General features: G+C 39.1%; 1 protein-coding gene and 1 pseudogene across 1 annotated transcript in view; one reads left to right on the top strand and one right to left on the bottom strand.

Annotated features, from left to right (window-relative positions):
• RALGAPA2 (Ral GTPase activating protein, alpha subunit 2 (catalytic)) overlaps positions 1–20,344 on the top strand; it is a 757,941-nt gene that overhangs the window by 207,212 nt on the left and 530,385 nt on the right. Inside the window, exons 10-12 of the mRNA XM_006895663.1 lie at positions 793–1,020; positions 7,693–7,860; positions 16,796–16,933. Of these exons, the coding sequence (XP_006895725.1) occupies positions 793–1,020; positions 7,693–7,860; positions 16,796–16,933 (534 nt within the window). The remainder of the gene's footprint in view (positions 1–792; positions 1,021–7,692; positions 7,861–16,795; positions 16,934–20,344) is intronic.
• Positions 12,499–13,847, bottom strand: LOC102850220 (annotated as a pseudogene).

The raw sequence follows: 20,344 nt of genomic DNA, 5'->3' as shown, positions 1-20,344 counted from the left end.
TGAGTTCCTTGTTTTTCAATGCAGCATAGTATTCCATTGTGTGAATATACCACAGCTTCTCTATCCATTCGTTTGTTGATGGGCACTTAGGTTGCATTTTGATTTCTTGATTCCTGGTACCAAGGGTGTTGATTGTGATGAGTAAGATGAGACCACTTACAACTTCATTCTTTCCTCCATCTATCATGATGATGCCTATTGGCTCACTATTGAGAATATTTGTCTTCTTAATATTGAGATATAAACTATATTGAAAGCTGGAGTGTCAGAACCCTTGAAAATTTTCTCTTGGGTTGCAGTGATTCAAATTTTACCTAATGGCCTTGAGTTCTGGATCCTGATAACTTAGTAATTTCCCTATTAAAATAACCAAGTTGACCATGGGTTAGATTGAGTTAAAAAATTGGTAAAGTACAGGTAATGTTATGCTTTAGACAGTGCTGCCTCAGCCTGCTTTCAGTGTGCAAGTTAAGAGTTACCATTGTTCTTTAAAATAAGCCATCTTGGGAATCATTGGATAGCAGAGGTTCGTGGGTGAATGGAAGGGGTTGAAGGAATAGTGGAGACTCAAAAAGACAGGGTTATAATAGGCATAGATCTATAGTAATTAATTATATAAAATAAAATACCTATGAATGATTGTGTGAAATACAGTGTAAATGAAAGATTGTATAAAGTAGTGTGCTTGAATGAAACTCAGTGTAAACAAATTATTTTTTGAAAAATAAACTCTCTTTAATTTTGCCAGATGTCCTTGTGAGTTGACTCAACTGATGATAACTTGTCTTGCAGTCTGTTGGTGGTAGTGCATTGCTAGAGAAACTGCCTGAGACAGATGGTGACATACCCACAGAGCAGGACAAAGAACATTCTAACAGGAGCACCTTGTCAGATCGAAGACTCAGTAGCTCCAGCCTTTGTAGCATTGAAGAAGAATATCAAACAGTATATGAAATGGTGCAGCGAATTCTTTTGTCCACAAGAGGTTACATCAATTTTGTAAATGAAGTGTTTCGCCAGGTTAGTATTTGCACATGTACTGTGAGTTTATGAAATGAAAGAGTTTTTATCTTTGTTCTTTTTATGATAGCACTAAAAAAAAAAAAGGAAAAAGAAAAGAATTAAACTATATTACAGAACTGAAAAATTATCCCTGTAATTCTCTTTGCTCATATGCAAGTACCAATTGAAGCTGAAGTAATTAAAACAAATCCAGGAGAGCCAAAGTATAACCTTGAGTATGGGTCACCTGAATTTCGATACTATCTTAAGAATTGATTTGATTTATTGAACACAAAAGGCTTAAGACCAGATAAGTACTAGAATGATATCAAGGATAATACACATAAAGTAAAAGGTCATTGAAAAGATAGCAAAGGAAGACTAAAATGGATAGCAAAACAACTTTAATAGTTAAGGTGAATGAAAGAAATGATGCTGTAAAAGAGCTTTAAGATTTCAGAGGACAGCTCAAGAAGACAAAGGTATTGTAATAAAATGTGCAGAAACATGGAGTTAAAAAATCTAAGAAAAGAATACAGTGGGATTTTATAAAGCCAAAAGAATTGAAGAAGAAAAAAATCCAAGCTTCAAGTTGAAACATTAAAGAATTCTAGAGGGAGAGTATTAAAAAACACAAACATTAGTAGTCTTTTCAGTCACTTGCTATGCATCTAAGAGCTGGACGTGAATAAGGAAAACAGAAGAATAATTTATTTCTTTGAGTTGTGATGTTGGAGAGTAGTACTAAATATCCTATGGTCTGCCAAAAGAACAAACAAATATCTCTTAGAGAAGGTGCAGGCAGAGTTCTCCTTGAAGGTGAAGATAATAAAGCTTAGTCTTACATGCTTTGGGCATATTTCTAGGAAAGACTGTTCTTTGGAGAGGGACATTATGCTTGAGAAGTAGGAGGGATGGCAACAAAAAAGGAAGACTCTTAACTAGATGGACTGACACAGTGATTGCCTCAATGGGCTTGAGTGTGTTAGAGATTGTAAAGATGGCATAGGATATGGGGTACAGGATAGGACGGGATTCAGATCTGTTGTTCATTGGGTCACTATGGGTCATACGCAATTCAGTGACACCTAACACCAGCAAACAGAGTGATTATACCAAAAAGAACTGGTCAGTGTTCAACCTCTTCAGGAGTTAGCCTATGAACAAAAATTGAAGGCAGAAGCTTAAGCTTCACTGAATGCATTGTTGAAAAATATGCACGAGGAATTGATGGACAATTAATTGGAATGTTTCGACAAATGGATACAATATTGGAAGTACTTACTTGTCTGTGCCAGGAAACTTGTAGGAGTGCTGCCTGAGTAAGTGATTGGAAGAGATCCATATTCGAACCCATATTCCACAGAAATTTGTATTGCATGGTAAGGTGATCTAACAGAAATGAGATTAGAGAACAAAATAATTATTACTGTTGTGGCTGGAGTCCTTCGAGTCGTATCTGACCCATAGCTGACTCTCCAGTGGGTTTACAGAGGCATTTAAACATAATGGAGGAGATAGTCCATCTTTCTTTTATGGAACAGTTGGTGGATTTGAACTGTGTGCCTTAGGGATTGCATCACAGTTTCTTACCACTAGCTCATCAGAGCTCCCTTATTAGTACTGTTGTTGTTATGTGTCATCAAGTCATCTGGAACTGATAAACCCTGTGTACAACAGCTCTGAACCCTGCTCTAGCCTGAGCCAACCTTATTGTCTCTGACACTTACCCCCCGTTACACCAGTTACTGAGTCAATCCATCTCATTCAGGGTCTTCCTCTCTTGCACTGTCCTTCTATCCTCCCAAACATAATGTCCCTCTCTAAGGACTGATACCTCCTTGCAACATGCCCATAGTATGTCAGATGGAGCTTCAGAATCCTTGCCTCCAAGGAGCAGCCTGGTTTTACCCTCTCGAACCTGTTTGTTTTCCTAGCAGTCCATGGTATGTTTTGTACTTTAACACCACAGTTCACAGGCATCAATTCTTCTATCATCCCTAGTCATTGCCCAGATTTCTGATGCATTGCTCATAATTGCAAAGACCATAGCCTAGATCAGGCACACCTTAGTCTCCATATTGACATCGTTGTTCTTCAGTACTATGGAGAAGTCCCTGACAACAGACTTTCTCAGTGCAATTTGTCTTTTGATATCCTGGCTGCTGGTACCAAAAGTGTTGATTGTGGAGCCAAGAAGACTAAAGCTGTTAACAATCTCAATCGTTTTACTGTCTATCATGATGCAGGCAATTTCCCAGTGGTGAGAATCTTTGGTTTTTTTTAACATTGAGCTTCAATCCATATTGAAGGCTGCAGTCCTTGACCTTCTCTAGCAAGTGCTTCAGGTCCTCCTCAGTTTCAGCAAGCAAGGTTGTGTCATCTGCATAATGCAGATTGTTGATGAGTCTTCCTCCAGTCTTGATGCCACATGTCTCCTCATAGAGCCCAGCCTCCCTTTTGATCTGTTCTGCATATAGATTAAAAATTATGGAGATAAGACACATCCTTGGCATACATCCTTCCCTATTTTGAACCATGCAGAGTTTACTTACTCTGTTCCGACAACTACCTCCTGTTCCAAGAAGATTCCCATTCTTCTCAGGGTTATCCACATTTTGTTGTGATCCACACAGTCAAATGCCTTTGCATAGTCAATGAAACACAGCTAAACATTCCTCTGATACTTTCTGCTTTCAGCCAAGATCACACAAGTAAAATATTATTGAATATAATTTAAAGACATTTAGAATAATATGCTGACAAAGAACTTGCAGAAATTCAACCTGAATTAAGACGAGTCTGTGGAACAAAGATGAATTTTGATTGTTTACCTGTGTTTTATTGATTATGAAAGGTATGACTGTATAAATCATCACAAATTATGGATAGCATTGCAGAGGATGGGAATTCTAGAATACTTAATTGTGCTTATGTGGAACCTGTACATGCCAAGAAAGAAACCTTGTACAGAACAACGGGAAAAGGTCTTGTTTAAAATAAGGAAAGCTCAGCTTTAAACCTGTATCTTTTCTCCATTCTTAATCAAGTTGTATGTTATGCAAATAATTAGAGTAGCTAGACTATCTGAAAGGAGTTCTGGGGACCAATTAATAAGGAACTGCATTGTCAACAATGGCTCATGGTTCAAATATATCAGAGAGGGTGATTTCCTTTTGGGCTATTTACTACCTTTGAAAACACTTTGAAGGGTCAGTTATGACTTTTAACTGACTCATCAGCACATAACAAGACTCATTAACAACCCGTGATATGCAGTTGATATAGTTGATATATGCAAGTGCTAAAAAGGATGAATTTACTTGAAATGTTAACTGATGAAGATCAGTGTGGATTATGCTTCATTTGGAAGAAGACAAAATATAACTGGAACCATAACCAGCATCATGATAAGCAGAGAAAATATTGAAGTTATTAAGGATTTCATTTCACTTGGATTCAGTCACCTCTCATGGAAGCAGTGGTCAGAAAATCAAGTCACATACTATACTGGGCAAACTACTGCAACCCCCCCCCCTTTTTAAAAAAAAGCATTAAAAGCAAAGATGGCAGTACTAAGGTACTGGTATTTTCCATTTCATCATATATGTGTGAATACTGGACAATGAATAAAGAAGACCAAAGAAGAATTGATACATTTGAATGATGGTGATGATGAAGAATGCTGAATATACCGTGAACTACCAGAAAAACAAACTAAATATTCCTTAAAAATTAAAGTGTTACTTGGCATCTTGAACTTTGGACATGTTATCAGGAGGAACTATTCATTATACTTGGTAAAGAAGAAAGTTAATGAAAAAGAACACTCTTGTGCTATGATGAATTATTCAGTGTGGCTTTTCTAGCCGTTAGCTTTGATATTCACCATATGACAAGAGTTGTTAGTGTTGAGTACCGTTGAGTGAGAACCAACTCATAGATGATCCTCCAGCAGATTTTCAGAGTTTGTTAATCACATGGGGGGAGTCTGCCCTTCCATCTCTCATGGAGTAGCTGGTGGATTTGAACCATGTGCCTTCGGAGTTGCAGTGAAGTTTCTTACCAGTAGGCCACCAGATGTGTTTGTGATCCACCAATTGGATTGGATGGCTTGCTAATAATATAAATAATGAGTAAGGTAAATAGCAAATGATTTGGACTTTGTAAATAAGATATGTAGAACATTATCAAAGAGAATGGCAAATTTTCCATTACTTCATGTTTAGATTGAGCAGAGTCAGAGGCAGGAAACAAAAATCTTATTATCATCAGCAAAGAAGAATCAAGGAATTTGAAAAATTCTGTATTTGGGAGTGTTCTTCCTATTAATGCCCTCACATTTCTGTAACATATTACAAAGATAAGTGAGATCGAAGCTATTTCTAAACACCTATAAAGAAACAAAGACCAACCTAAGGGTGGCATTCCCAGAGCCCTAGAGTCCTTGATGAGCTGACAAAAAAGGAATTCAGAAAATTTGAAGATACTAAGAATTTTTTTTAAAAAAACAAAAAGGAGGGAAGTATGAAGAAAGTTGTATAGAGTCTAAAGATACTACCAAGCAAAATACAATATATATATATGGAAATCTCAAATGGTTTGCAGGGTGGATAAGATACAGTTGTGGATTGATAGGTAGGTGGTTGTGGTTGTTGTTATTGTTGTTGTTATGTGCCGTCATGTTGTTTGCGACTCATAGCGACCTTATGTACAACAGCCCGAAACCCTGCTCTATCCTGTGCCAGTCACATTGCCTCTGACACACCCATCCCGATTACCCCAGTCACTGAATTAATCCACCTCATAGAGGGTCTTCCTCTCCTGCGCTGTCCCTCTACTCTACCCAGCATGATGTCCCTCTCTAAAGACCTGTCTTTCTTTACAACATGTCCAAAGTATGTCAGACGGAGCCGCAGAATCCTTGCCTCCAAGGAGTAGCCTGGTTTAACCCTCTCTAGGATGAATTTGTTTGTTTTCTTGTCAGTCCATGGTACATTCAATACTCTTCTCCAGCACCACAGCTCAAAGGCGTCAATTCTCCTTCTATCCTCCCTAGTCATTGTCTAACTCTCTGATGCATAACAAGTGATTGCAAAAACCATGGCCTGTATCAGGCACACCTTAGTCTCCAGAGTGGCACTGTTGCTCTTGAGTACTTTAGAGAGGTCTCTAACAGCAGACTTTCCCATCGCAATACGTGTTTTGATTTCCTGGCTGCTGGTGGGAAGAGTATTGACTGTTGAGCCAAGCAAACTGAAGCTGTGAACAATCTCAATCTCTTCGCCATCCATCCTGATGCTACTGATTGGTTCAGTGGTGAGAATCTTTGTCTTCTTAACATTGAGCCTCAGTCCATACTGAAGGCTGCAGTCCTTGACCCTCTGCAGTAAGTGCATGAGGTCCTTCTCATAGGTAGGTACGTTAATAAAACCTGGAAAAATGGTAATGGCAGGTTATATGGATGTTTGTTGTAAAATTTAACATGTAAAAATTAGTATAATGAAATTCAAGAGAAATACTGGAATGAGATATTTTTGCATTGTCTTATTTTCTTTGTCTTTGATAATCTTTGTTGAGGCATATCCCACAATATTTGAATTTATCCATTATTCTGTAACTGTACTTTTTGGCATGAGCCTTAAGAATGGTATTACAACAAATTCCTGACTCTTAATATAAAGACCAGAATTTGTTACTAATTTTGTAACTATGTAAAGTATCTCAGGTGTTCTAAGCCCCTTAAATCATTATTTGTATGATAAAATTTTCAGCTCAGTATTGAAGTATGTGGTATAGTACCTGTTCTAGATGTTCATCTTTTACAGAGGAATATTCCTTAAGAAATACTCAGAGAGCTCTGATGGCTTAGTGATAAAGAATTGCACTGCTCACCCAAAAGCATTTGGTTTGAATCCACTAGTTGCTCTGTGGGATAAAGATGGACAGTCTCCTTCTATGTGATTTACTGCCCCTGAAAACCTGCTGGAAGGTCAGCTATGAGATGTGCACTGTTGCTTACCACTGACAGCTCTGTATTTGATATCTTATAGTCTATTTTTTACACTATGGGGAAGAGTTACCTTACAATTAAAACATTTTTATAGCAAAGTTAACTGTACTGTGGGTATTCTATGCTATAGAGATCATGTAGGATAGAGTAGAAGGACTGCAGGAGCAGGTCACCAGGTCTTTTTCCTACGGAGCCACTGGTGGCTTGAAATTGCCAGCTTTTCAGTTAATAGTTGAATGCATAATTATTCTACTACCAGGACTCCTTTATCTATAGTTACATGCTTTTTGATTATTTTTGCGTAAAAATAGGAATTTAGAATATAGAAATGATTTCTAGAATGCATTGCTTACTATTAGTTATGAGATTATTTTGTTTTCTTCTTCAGTTTATGCTGTTGTATACAAATATTTACAGCCCATGCCTCTGGAAACTCTATGAACTTCGATAAATGTTCATAGTTAAAGAAAGCCTTTAGGCCTTTTGTTCATAGGGTCGCTATGAGTCATGCATGACTCAACAACAGTCAACAACCATAACGACAACGTATAGTATATTTACAGGCTTCAAAGGAAAGCCTGGATCATTGATAGGCATTTGAAATGTCTATTTTATGTGTCTCTGTTGTGATTTGAACTTGTATTGGCTTTAAAGGAGTTTTGGCTTTTACTTTTTAGGCCTTTTTGCTGCCTTCTTGTGACATAGCTGTAACAAGAAAAGTGATGCAAGTGTATAGGAAGTGGATCCTGCAAGACAAACCTGTGTTTATGGAGGAGCCAGATAAAAAAGATACTGCGCAAGAAAATGCTGAGAACGTAGGCTGTTCAGAGACTGATAGCAAGGAGGTAATATTTTATCATTTGCCATTTGAATTTAAAGAACAAGTATATCTTAGTAATCGAGGATCACAATGAGCTGGACATAGGCAGACTATTTTATTTTTAAATCCTTCCTGCTGCTCTTAAGTTGCTCAGTTCTGTGAGGACCTGCCTCAGTGAGGCTACTACTACTACTCTTTAATTTGAGAGCACTATCTCAAAACTGTCAGGCTAGGGCCACTATGCACTTCTTTGTTAGTAATTATCAGTGATAGATGATTCTTTTTTTTCCCTTTTATTATTCATTTTAATGAAAGTTTACAGAGCCTTTAGATATCCGTTTATTCATTGTTGTACTTTTCTTCCTGCCACCCCCCCCACCCCCAGTTCTCTCTTCTCTTTGAAAAGTAAAAGAAAAATTCTTTCATTGTTATACAGTCCCTCCCCGCAAGCCCACGCCACTATGCAGCCTTTGTTCTGGACTCCTGTCATGGTAATAATTCCTAATCATATCACTTGTTATGCATTAGAGAGCAGGACAATGACTAAGGGGGATAGAAGGTACCATGGACTGCTAGGAAAACAAACAGATTCATCCTGCAAAGGGTCAAACTGGGTGGCTCCTTGGAGGCAAGGATTCTGAGGCACCGTCTAACATAATTTGGACATGTTGTAAGGAGGGACATCATGCTTGGTAGGGTGGAGGGACAGCGCAGGAGGGGAAGGCCCTCTATGAGGTGGATTGATTCAGTGACTGGGGAAATTGGAATAGGTGTATCGGAGATGGGGCGATTGGCACAGGACAGGGCGGAGTTTAGGGCCATTGTACATAGGGTTGCTATGAGTCACAAGCAACCTGATGGCACATAACAACAACAACAATATCCCTTTTAAACAGTACTCTCTCTCACCTGTTTCAATGCAGTATACATAATTTATCCCATCTTTCTCAGTCTCCTCCCAACACCTGTGTCAGTCCTGGTTGGGTTTTTTTTTTTTTGCCATGAGGTGGGTTTTATTTTCATTAATCATACAAATAATTTTCTAGAATAGCCCAGGGCAAACCGGAGACTTCAGTTCGGTGGTCCCTTCTGATACCCGCAGGCCGGTGGCAGGATGCGGAGTGCCCGGGTTCACAGTGCAGCTCATCGCTCGTGCCCATCCTGCAGGTGGCTCTTCCTCCACATCACGACTAGGGTGTCGCACATGACGCGGGCGGAGACCACTGCAGGATCCTAGGACATCTCACTCCACTTCTCCTGCTCGATGTTCTCTTTGGTCGGCAGGGTATTCTTCTCCTGTGTCTCGTTCTTCTTCAGCTTGGCCTTATCGAAAATGGCGATTTCTCCCATGTGGTAAGGACTTTCACTGACAACCCAAGGGCACAAGGCTCAAATCCCTCTCTGCAGGAGAAAGATGGGCAATCTCTTCCCATGCTCTTTACTGCCTCTGAAAATCCAGTAGAGGATCAACTATTAAGTCAATTTTGACTACACACCAAGTGATGACAATGAAAAACAAAGTGAACATGCAACTGTCAGTAAGATCCTTTCCCTTCCATAGCAGACAAATCAAAGTGCTATGCATACCTCCTTCCTCAATTTAGGAATCAAATGAGGATGACCCATCCACAGCACCAGAGGAGGGTTCTGGGAACAAGTCATCCACCTCTTGCTTGTTCATATACTTAATACTTAGCTTTTACTAAATTGGTGTCTGGTATTCCTGTATTATTGTTCAAGATGTAGACAGGCAATTTCACAGTCCCGCTTGGGAAAAAGGGAAGGAGCTTATTGCATAAAAACCCATAAAACTGGTTTGTGTGTGTATGTGTGTGATTTTAAATAAAAGGAAAGAGCTTTATCTTTCTGGATTGCCTTTAAATATGAACAAGGAACAAGATTTCTACCAACTTTTACAGTCGGAGATCGATCAAACATGCAATCAAGATGCATTGATAATAATGGGTGACTGGAATGCAAAAGCGGGGAACAGAGAAGAATCAGTAGTCGGAAAATAAGGACTCAGAGACAGAAATGGAGCTGGAGATAGAATGATTGAATTTTGCACAGTGACTTATCACAAATACATTTCTTAAGAGACATAAATGCAGGTTATACACATGGATCTCACCTGATGGTATATGTAGGAATCAGGTGGATTACATCTGCGAAAGGAATTGCTGGAGAAGCTCAATATCAGCTGTGAAAACTAGGCCCGGAACCAATTGTGGAACAGACCACCAACTTCTCATATGCAAGTTCAAGCTGAAGCTGAGGAAAATTAAACCGAATCCACGGGAACCAAAATATAACTTTAAGTCTATCCCACCTGAATTTCAGGACCGTCTCAAGAACACGTTTGAGGCCTTGAATACGAATGAGCGAAGACCAGATGAGTTGTGGAAGAATATCAAGGGTATCATCCAAGAAGAGTGCAAACGTTCACTACAAAGACAGAAGAGGAAGAAAAGACCAAAATGGATGTCAGAAGAAACTCTGAAGATTGCACTGGAGCGCAGAGAAGACCAAGCACAAGGAAGAATTCAAGATACTAAAGAGCTGAAGAGAGATTTCCAAAGGCAGCACGGGATGACAAAAGCAAAGTTTTAATCTGTTTTACATTGGGCCTGTATGAATCAAGAGTTAACTTGCCAGCACCTAACAACAACATGCCCTCTTCATGATATTCTGTAGTTGTCACTTCTCTAACTTTGCCCTTCTCCCAGTGGCCTTTTACTTTAGCTTCTCCCATGCTTATAAGATGTTCCTAACATTTAGAGAACTGGGATGACAAAGTAAAATATTACAATGAAATGTGCAAGGATCTGGAGTCAGAAAACCAAAAGGGTCGAACTCGCTCAGCATTTCTTAAGCTCAAGGAACTGAAGAACAAATTCAACCTCGAGTTGCTGTAATCAAGGATACTTTAGGCAGAGTATTAAAGGATCCAGGAAGTACCAGAAGAAGATGGATAGAATGTACTGAGTCATTGTATAGAAAGGAATTGGAAGACACAGAAGAATTTAATGAAACAACAGTTCACACTGCTTTGAAGGAAATAGCAAAAAAATAAGGCCCCAGGAATAGATGGTATATCAGTTGACATATTTCAGCTAACAGATGCTGCCCTGGACGTGTTCACCAAGTTGTGTCAAGAAATCTGGAGAACAACCACTTGACCAGCTGACTCGAAGAGATCTATATTTGTTCCCATTCCAAAGAAAGGTGACCCAGCTGAGTGTGGAAACTATAGAACAATGTTGTTGATTTGACATGCAAGCAAGATTCTGCTGAAGATTATCCAAAGCCTGGAACAGCACATCAGCAGAAAACTGCCAGAAGTCCAGACTGGGTTTAGAAGGGATCATGGTACTAGGGATTTTGTAGCTAATATTAGAAGATTTTGGCTGAAAGCAGGGAGTACCAGAGGAATGCCTATCTGTGCTGCATTGATTATGGAAAGGCATTTGACTGTGTGGATCACAACAAAATGTGGCTGACTCTGAGAAGAATGGGAATCCCAGAAAAATTGATCATGCTAATGCAAAACTTTTACTTGAACCAAGAAGCAATCGTCAGAATAGAGCAAGGAAATACTGCATGGTTCAAAATAGGGAAGGGCGTACGCCAGGGATATGTCCTGTCTCTATACCTTTTCAACCTGTATGCCTAACAGATTATCCGGGAGGCTGGGCTCTATGAGGAGAAATGCGGCATCAGGATTGGTGGAAGATCTGTCAATAATCTGCGTTATGCAGATGACACAATCCTGCTTGCTGAAACTGAGGAGGACCTGAAGCGCTTGCTGCTGAGGGTCAGGGACTCCACCCTTTAATATGGATCGAGGCTCAATGTCAAGAAGACAATAATTTTCACCACTGGGCCAATTGGCAGCATCAGGATGGATGGTGAAGAGATTGAGATTGTTAGCAGCTTTAGTCTCCTTGGCTCTACAATCAACACTCTTGGCGCCAGCAGCCAGGAAATGAAAAGACATATTGCAATGGGAAGTCTGCTGTTAGGGACCTCTCTAAAGTACTGAAAAGCAACAGTGTGTCTCTTGAGACTAAGGTGCGTCTGGTGCAGGCCATGGTCTTTGCAATCCCTTGTTATGAGTCAGAGTGCTGGACAATGATCAGGGAGGATAGAAGGAGAATTGATGCTTTTGAGCTTTGGTGTTGGAGAAGAGTGTTGAGGGTACCATGAACTGCTAAAAAAACAAACAGATTCACCTTGGAGAGGGTTAAGCTGGGCTGCTCCTTGGAGGCAAGGATTCTGAAACTTTGTCTGACATACTTTGGTCATGTTTTAAGGAGGTCCTTGGAGAAGGATATCATGCTTGGGAGGGTGGAGGGCAGGTGCAGGAGGGGAAGGCCCTCTATGAGTTGAATTGATTCGGTTACTGGGGCAATTGAGATGAGTGTGTCAGAGACTATGAGATTGGCCCAGGACAGAGCAGAGTTTAGAGCAGTTGTATATAGGGTCGCTATGAGTTGTAAGCGATTCGACAGCACATAACAACAACAGCATGCAGTTTTAAAATCTAGTCTGATAATTTTTTTAGGTGTTGAAATATGTATAACACTTAACTAAGTATTAAATGTTTCATATCTTTTTTCATATAACAGCAGCAGCAAGAGATGGCAAGTGTTTGAAAGTCTCTTTAATCCATGTTAATCTGATGACTCTTTGGAGAAAGAACTTGAACCTGTGATCAAAACTTGGTATTCAAAGAGGGATTCATAACTAAGAGACTAGTCCTTATGCTTTATGTTCACCTATATCCTTATTTGGTAGTGTACTAGCTGCCTGCAAAGGGGGGATTTCCTTCACTCATAGATTCCCCAACTGCTTCTTTTCTTCTCTTTGGAATATTAGTCAGTCAGTATGTTTGTGAACCTGTTCAGGTGCTTGATGACATGTAGTCTTGAAGATATTTATATGAAGGTGTCTTGAAATTTGCAGGCACAAAGCACTAAAGTATATCGTCATATCAAATGAAGCAATGACCATTGCTATTCGTAGGACAATATATTCATCTACAAAATTACTAAAGTACTGGTCTAAGAATAAAAGACCTGCCCCAATAAACACAGTATCTTGAAGGTACAGTTCACTTTTGGTCATGTGAGCAATCACCAGTTTTTGTGCTACTTTAGCAAAAACACATCCAAACATTAGGGTATAAAGACAAGGATGTTTTTCTAAAACATTAGTTGCAGACTTTTTATAGATCATTACTGCCAGTATGATAATTAGTCCTATGTGGAGTCCAGGTGACAAGACGCTAGTGCCTGCTATAGTAGGTCCATTCTTGCCAACACCACCATGGAGGATAACATGGAAATAATTTGAACAAGAAAATATTGCTCCACCCACTACTCCAAGAACCGGAAAGATCTTCCATTTCAGTTCTATAATGGGTATCGTAAGTCCCACATTGTTGCTCCTCCAAATGTAGACAACATAAAGATGATTATTAAAGCTACCTGAATTTCTGTTACATCCACTTTTCCAAACCTCAACACACCTGAAACTAAGTCTGCCAGTGAGCACAGTATCCAATAAATGAGCAAAAAAACAGCCAGTCAGGACAAGTTCCCAAGCGGACAGCAACTGACGCTCCGATGGCCATAAACACTGTGGAAAGGGAGTCACATCCATGATCAAAGAGTTCCCCTAAAGGAGAACAAGAATTTGTTCTTCGGGCTTGTTTCCCATCAATGGCATCTAGCGACTGGTAGATAAAGAGTCCCAGGGCACAAAGAAGGTATGTCCAGTAAGGTGCCTTCTCGGTGGCCGTGGGGCAGTAGGTGGTGAGCACGTTAACGGCGAGGCGCGGAGGGTGATGGTGTTGGGGGCCATCTAGAGCTGCAGCGGCGGCTCAAGCAGCAACGCGCTGGCCGCATTGTAGCGGTGCTCTTCCAGCTGCCACAGCTGCGCTGCACTCAGCGGCTCCACCAGCGTCCTGAATCAGCGCAGCGCAGGCCTGGCTGTGGCGCCCGTCGCCATGGCCAGCAGGCCCGTGGGCCGAGCGAGAGCCCTCACCTCGGCCGCCGGGGGTGGGGCCGAGGCCCTGATAAATTATTTTAAAAAGTGGTATTTGTCATACCAAGTAACAGAAAGCATTAATATAATGAAATGTTTTGATATATATTGGAAGCAGAAGTGGCATCCACTTCCAAAATAACATGCTTCCGGAAACCCTATGAACTTTGATATATGTCAATGATTGTAGAGGGGCTTCAGTCCTTTTGTTCTTGGGGTCGCTATGAATCATGCTCGATTCGAAGGAAATCAACAAAAACAATGACATAATAAAACATTAATAAAATATTTGTAACAAAGGTATATATACTTTGAAATATCTGTTAATAGCATAATTTGAATTTTTTTAGTATTGATGATACCACTTTAATAACTAGTTGTTAGGTCAAATGGAATCTGAAATTCATTTTGTACAGAAATCAATTTGAAGTGAATGGTGAGAATGAGTAGGGGGGTAATCATGGGGTTGCACAATTTAATGGATAGAGGGAGAGGTGGCTAAGGGAAATGGGAAAATAGTTTGGAAAAACAATGTGTATGAACTTTTTTTTTTCTTTGTTTTTTTAAATTAGGATTACTTCTTAATTTATTGTTAATTTCAATGAAAATTTACAGAGATTTTCGATTTCCACTTCATTGTTGCACTTTTCTCCCTCCCAACCCTCCCTGCTAGTACACTATACTCTTGAAAAAGTAAAAGAAAAATTCTTTCATTGTTTTACAATCCCTCCCCCTAGGTCCACTCCACTATACAACCTTTACTCTGGACTCCTTTCATGACAAAAATACCTAATAATTTTACCTCTTAAACCGTTTTCTCCATCATCTGTTTCAGTGCAGTATACATTATTGAACCCATCCTTCTCATTCTCCCCCCAACCCTGAGGTCAGGCCTGCTTTACAACAGTGGCACCATGGAGTATTTGTCCTTTTGTGACTGAGATACTTCACTCAGCATAGTGTCCTCCAGGGTAACCCATTTTGAACAATATTGCATGAGTTCCTTGTTTTTGGTTTTTTTTTGGTGTGTGTTTTTTTAATGAAGCATAGTATTCCCTTGTGTAACTATACTACGGCTTCTCTATCCATTCATTTGTTGATGGGCACTTAGGTTGTTTCGAACTCTGTGCTATTGTGAACAAAGCTGCAATAAACATGGGTGTGAGTATATCTGCTTGGATGTCCGTTATGGTCTCTTTGGGGTGTATTCCCAGTAGTGGAATTTCTGGGTCAAATGGTATCTCTATTTGCAAATTTTTGAGAAAGCACCATCCCAGATTGGTTGCACCATTTTACACTTCCACAAACAGTGAATAAGGGTTCCAGTTTCTCCACAACCTTGCCAGCATTTGTTGCTTGCTGTTCTGTTAAATTCTGCAATTCAGAATGGGGTGAGATGGTATCTCATAGTTGTTTTGATTTGCATCTCTCTTAGAGATAGGAATTTTGAACATTTCTTCATGTGCTTTTTAGCTATCTGAATGTCTTCTTCGGTGTAGTGTCTGTTCATATCCTGTGCCCATTTTTCTATTGGATTATTTACCTTTATCTTGTTGTGGTGCTTGAGTATTTTTTAAATTCTGAATATAAGTCCCTTATCTGTTATGTCATTACCAAATACTTTTTCCCAGTTGGTGACTTCCCTTTTTACCCTGTTGGAGAAGTTTTTGGATGTGCGTAGGGATTTGATTCTTAGAAGATACCATTTATCTATTTTATCGTCTCCTGGTTGTAGGTTTTTCAGGATACTTAGAAGACTATTTATGTTGTGCATTAGGACTTCTAGTGTTCTTCCAAGCTTTTCTTTAATGACGTTTATAGTCCTTGGTTTTAGTCCTAGGTCCATGATCCACCTTGAGTTGGTTTTTGTGTCTGGAGTGAGGTGGGGGTCTTGCTTGACTCTTCTGCAGATACTTTTCCAATTTTGCCAACCCCATTTGTTTGAAAGGCTGTCGTTTCCCGACTTAACTGATTTCATCTCCTTGTCAAAAATCAGTTGACCATAGGTAGATGGGCTGATCTCTGGGTTCTCAATTCTATTCCATTAATCTATGTGTCTGTCATTGTACCAGTACCATGCTGTCTTAACCACCACAGCTGTGTAGTAGGATTTGGAATCAGGGAGTGAGATGCCTTCTACCTTTCTTCTATTTTTAAGGAGTGCTTTGTTAATTTGGGGCTTCTTTCCATTCCAAATGAAACTGGAGATTGCCTTTTCCATCTCGTTGAAGAATGAGATTGTTATTTGTATTGGAATTGCACTGAATGTGTAAATTGCCTTTGGTAGTATTGCTATTTTCACAATATTGAATCTTCCTATCCATGAGCAAGAGATATTCTTCCACTTTTCCAGGTCTCTTTTTGTTTCTTGTAGTAATGTTTTGTAATTTTCTTTTAATAGATCCTTTCTTCTTCTGGTTAGATTTACTCCCAAGTATTTACTCTGGTGATTAGATATTGTGAATGGTATTACTTTTCTTAGCTCCTGTTTTGTATTCGCTTTGTCACTGTAGAGAAATCCAACTGATTTTTATATGTTGCTCTTGCATCCTGCTACTTTGCTGAATTGGTCCACTGTGTCCAATAGTTTTCTTGCTGAGTCATTATGGTTTTTTAATTGTGCTATCATATCATCATGAACTTTTTAGCTAAATCTATATATAATAAAAATTTAAGTTAAAAAAATTGAATAAAACTAAAATAAACAAAAAAAGATTCTGTTACATGCACTTTCAGCCAGTGGGCACACATTTTTTTTTTATGTACTGAAGATAAGTGATGATGAAAAAGCAAAAGAAGGCTTACTCTTTGAGAATCTGTGTTGTCTTTAATTCAGCATATCTAATTCTATGAATTAAATATATGAACTTGTATTTCATCCTATTGTACTAACTGATTATTATTTTTTATAGGCCTCATCTGAAAGCTCCAGTCATAAGCGATCTTCCAGTTGGGGACGAACATACTCATTCACAAGTGCTGTGAACAGAGGTTGTGTAATAGAAGAGGAAAGTAAGAATGTGAAAGCTGGTGCCCAGGTGATGCTGCAGGTATGCAGCCAGGCTGGAGACATGAAAACTCACATGTTCAAGTCATTGTGAACATTTTGTTTATTGAGCAAAATATCATACAGAGAAGTAGCAGTGTTTTTAGCTGTCTGTCATTCAATGACTCAAATTATCCTTCCAAATTCTCTTCCTAATTTCCCACATACAATTGTTAAAGATTTAGTTGGGTTTTCCTCCCTTCCTAGACAAAGAGATAAGCAGTGGTTTTATATATATATATTCCTTTTTTTAGTAAGATTATTTTGGATTGAATGTGAAAATGAGTATGATTTAAATCTTAAGAAATGTCTTCAGAATACTTGTGTGTAGATACATGGACTCTAATTTCTAAGACAAATACGGTGATTCTGTAAGCTTGTGAGTAATTTCTTTCTTGAAAATTGTTTATTGTATGGCAGAATTTATGTCTCAATCTGAATGTCTGTGAAGTGCAATAACATGATATAGGGGTTTTTTTTTATTCAGTGTCTTGTTTCTTTCCCCCCCCCTTTTTTTAAATTGTGAACAAATGTATGAATTAGAACTGGAACCAAGTTTCAAGAGGAACTCCGCACTTGGCCTTCCCCGACTCCTGAATAGTATCTCAAATGGGGATTGAGCGATTATTTTTTCTTTTCCATCTGATCTATTTGTCTTTCCTCCCTCATCTTTGCTGACCTCTCCAAGCTGATATTCTGTCTTAGTTAGGTTTCTGTGGCAAAGGTTCTGTGTGGGGTCTGGGATAGGCTCTGTGAAGGAGTTAGATTGCTTAGTTGTTGATAATTCTATCCTTTTTGTTTCTAAGTTAATGAGTTTGCTATGTTAATTAATCAATATGAGAGACCAGCAACACTGTGAGGTTCAAGACATCAAGAAATCACTTGTGAGCTAAGCCGTCATATCATAGGGTTGCTGGAGCTAAGCCATAATATCATAGGGTTGCTGGAGGGGAGGGTGGTGCTAGATGGGTTAGGAGGGAGTGCAAATGATGCTAACATTTAGAGAAAGGGAAGGGGTAAGACATACATTCAGTGCATGTATGCTTATCTCTGTAAAAGGAAAGGGTCTTTTCATTTGCTCCTTTTGTTAAAATGCTTGTCTGTCAAATATGGTTCCAAAGCTAAGCATCCAAATTAAGACGGACTAGGAAATGTGGACCACAAAAAACTGTGTCTAACTCTGAGAAGAATGGGAATCTCAGAACACTTGATCATGCTTATGTGAACCCTATATTAGAACCAGTATACAGTCATCAGAACAGAGCAAGGAAGCACTGCATGGTTCAAAATTGGGAAGGATGTATGTCAGGGATTTGTCCTATCTCCATACCTTTTCAATCTATATGCAGAACAGATTATCCTGGAGGCTGGACTCTATGAGGAGAAATGTGGCATCAAGATTGGAGAAAGACTCATCAACAATCTGCATTGTGCAGAAGACACAACCTTGCTTGCTGAAACTAAGGAGGACCTGAAGCACTTGCTGCAGAAGGTCAAGGACTGCAACCTTCAATATGGATTAAAGCTCAACATAAAACAAACAAACAAACAACACACTAAAAAAAACCCCAAACAACAAAGATTCTCACCACTGGGAAATCAGCAGCATCATAATGGATGGTGAAGAGATTAAGATTGTTAACAGCTTCATACAAAGGATCTATTCAAAGCAAATTTCAAAACATTGCTTCAGGAAACAAAAGGAGACCTGGAGAAGTGGAAGAATATCCCTTACTCATGGATAGGAAGACTCAATATTGTGAAAATGACAATACTACCAAAGGCATTTTACACATTCAGTGCAATCCAATACAAATACCAATTCCATTCTTCAATGAGATGGAAAAGGCAATTTCCAAATTTATTTGGAATGTAAAGAGGCCGGGAATAAGCAAAGCACTCCTTAAAAAGAGAAATAAGGTAGGAGGAATCTCACTCCCTGATTTCAAATTCTACTACACTGCTGTGGTGCTCAAATACCAGCGTGATACTGGCATAATGAGAGACACACAGATCAATGGAATAGAATAGAAAATCCAGAAATCAGCCCATCTACCTATGGTCAATTTATTTTTTACAAAGACATGAAATCAGTTAAGGGGGGAAATGACAACCTTTTCAACAAATGGTGCTGGCAAAATTGGAAAACTACCTGTAGAAAAACAATATCCACACCTCACCCCATACACAAAAACGAACTCAAAATTTTTCATGGACCTAGAACTAAAACTAAGGACTATAAACTTCATTAAAGAAAAGCTTGGAAGAACTCTAGAACTTCTAATCCACAAACATAAGCAGTCTTCCAAGCATCCTGAAAAATCTACAGCCTGGAGAGGATAAAAGAGATGAATGGGACCTTCTAAGAATTAAATCCCTATGCTCTAAAAACTTCTTCACCAGGGTAAGAAGGGAAGCCACAGACTGGCAAAAAGTATTTGGTAATGACATGTCAGTTAAGGGACTTAAATCTACAATTTATAAAATATTCCAGCACTACAACAAGATAAAGGTAAATAACCCAATTGAAAAATGAGCACAGGATACGAACAGACACTTAACCAAAGAAGACATTCAGATGGCCAACAGATACATGAAGAAATGTTCAAAATCCCTAGCTCTAACGGAAATGCAAATCAAAACAACTATGAAATACCATCTCACCCCAGTAAGAATAGCAAAATTTAACAGAACAGCCAACAGCAAATCTGGTGAGGTTACGGGGAAATTGGAACCCTTATTCACTGTTGGTGGGAGTGTAAAATGGTGCCACCACTGTGAAAGTCAGTGTGGCACTTTCTCAAAAAGTTGCAAATAAAAATACCATTTGACCCAGCAGTTACTCTACTGGGAATATACCCTAAAGAAACCGTAACTGTCACTAAGGCAGATATATGCACACCCATGTTTATTGCAGCTTTGTTCACAATAGCAAATAGGAAACAACCTATGTGACCATCAGCAAACAAATGGATAGAGAAGCTGTGGTATATTCACACAATGGAATACTATGCTGCATTGAAAAACAAGGAATTCATGAAATATTATTCAGAATGGGTATACTGCATAGTGCCACTGTTGTAGGACGGGACAGACATCAGGGTTAGGATGAGACTGAGAAAAATTGAATTAATTATGTATACTGCTTTGAAACAGATAAGGGAGAGAACAGTTTAAAATCAATATATGATTGGGTATTATGGTTATCACAAGAGTCCGGAATCAAGGTTGTATAGTGGAGTGTACTGGGTCAGGGGGGTTGGGGTAGGGGCACGGGGGATTGTGTACCAATGAAGGAATTTTTCTTTTACTTTTCAAGGAGAGGAGCGAATCGGGGGGAGGAGTGGGAAGGGAGAAAAGTGCAACAATGAATGAATGGAAATCCAAAATCTCTGTAATTGTTCATTAAAATAAT

The sequence above is a fragment of the Elephantulus edwardii genome, unplaced genomic scaffold, assembly GCF_000299155.1.
Source record: "Elephantulus edwardii isolate Elephantulus edwardi_28Jun2011 unplaced genomic scaffold, EleEdw1.0 scaffold00172, whole genome shotgun sequence".
NCBI classification, from domain to species: domain Eukaryota; kingdom Metazoa; phylum Chordata; class Mammalia; order Macroscelidea; family Macroscelididae; genus Elephantulus; species Elephantulus edwardii.
This window is presented reverse-complemented; position numbering and strand designations above follow the sequence as displayed.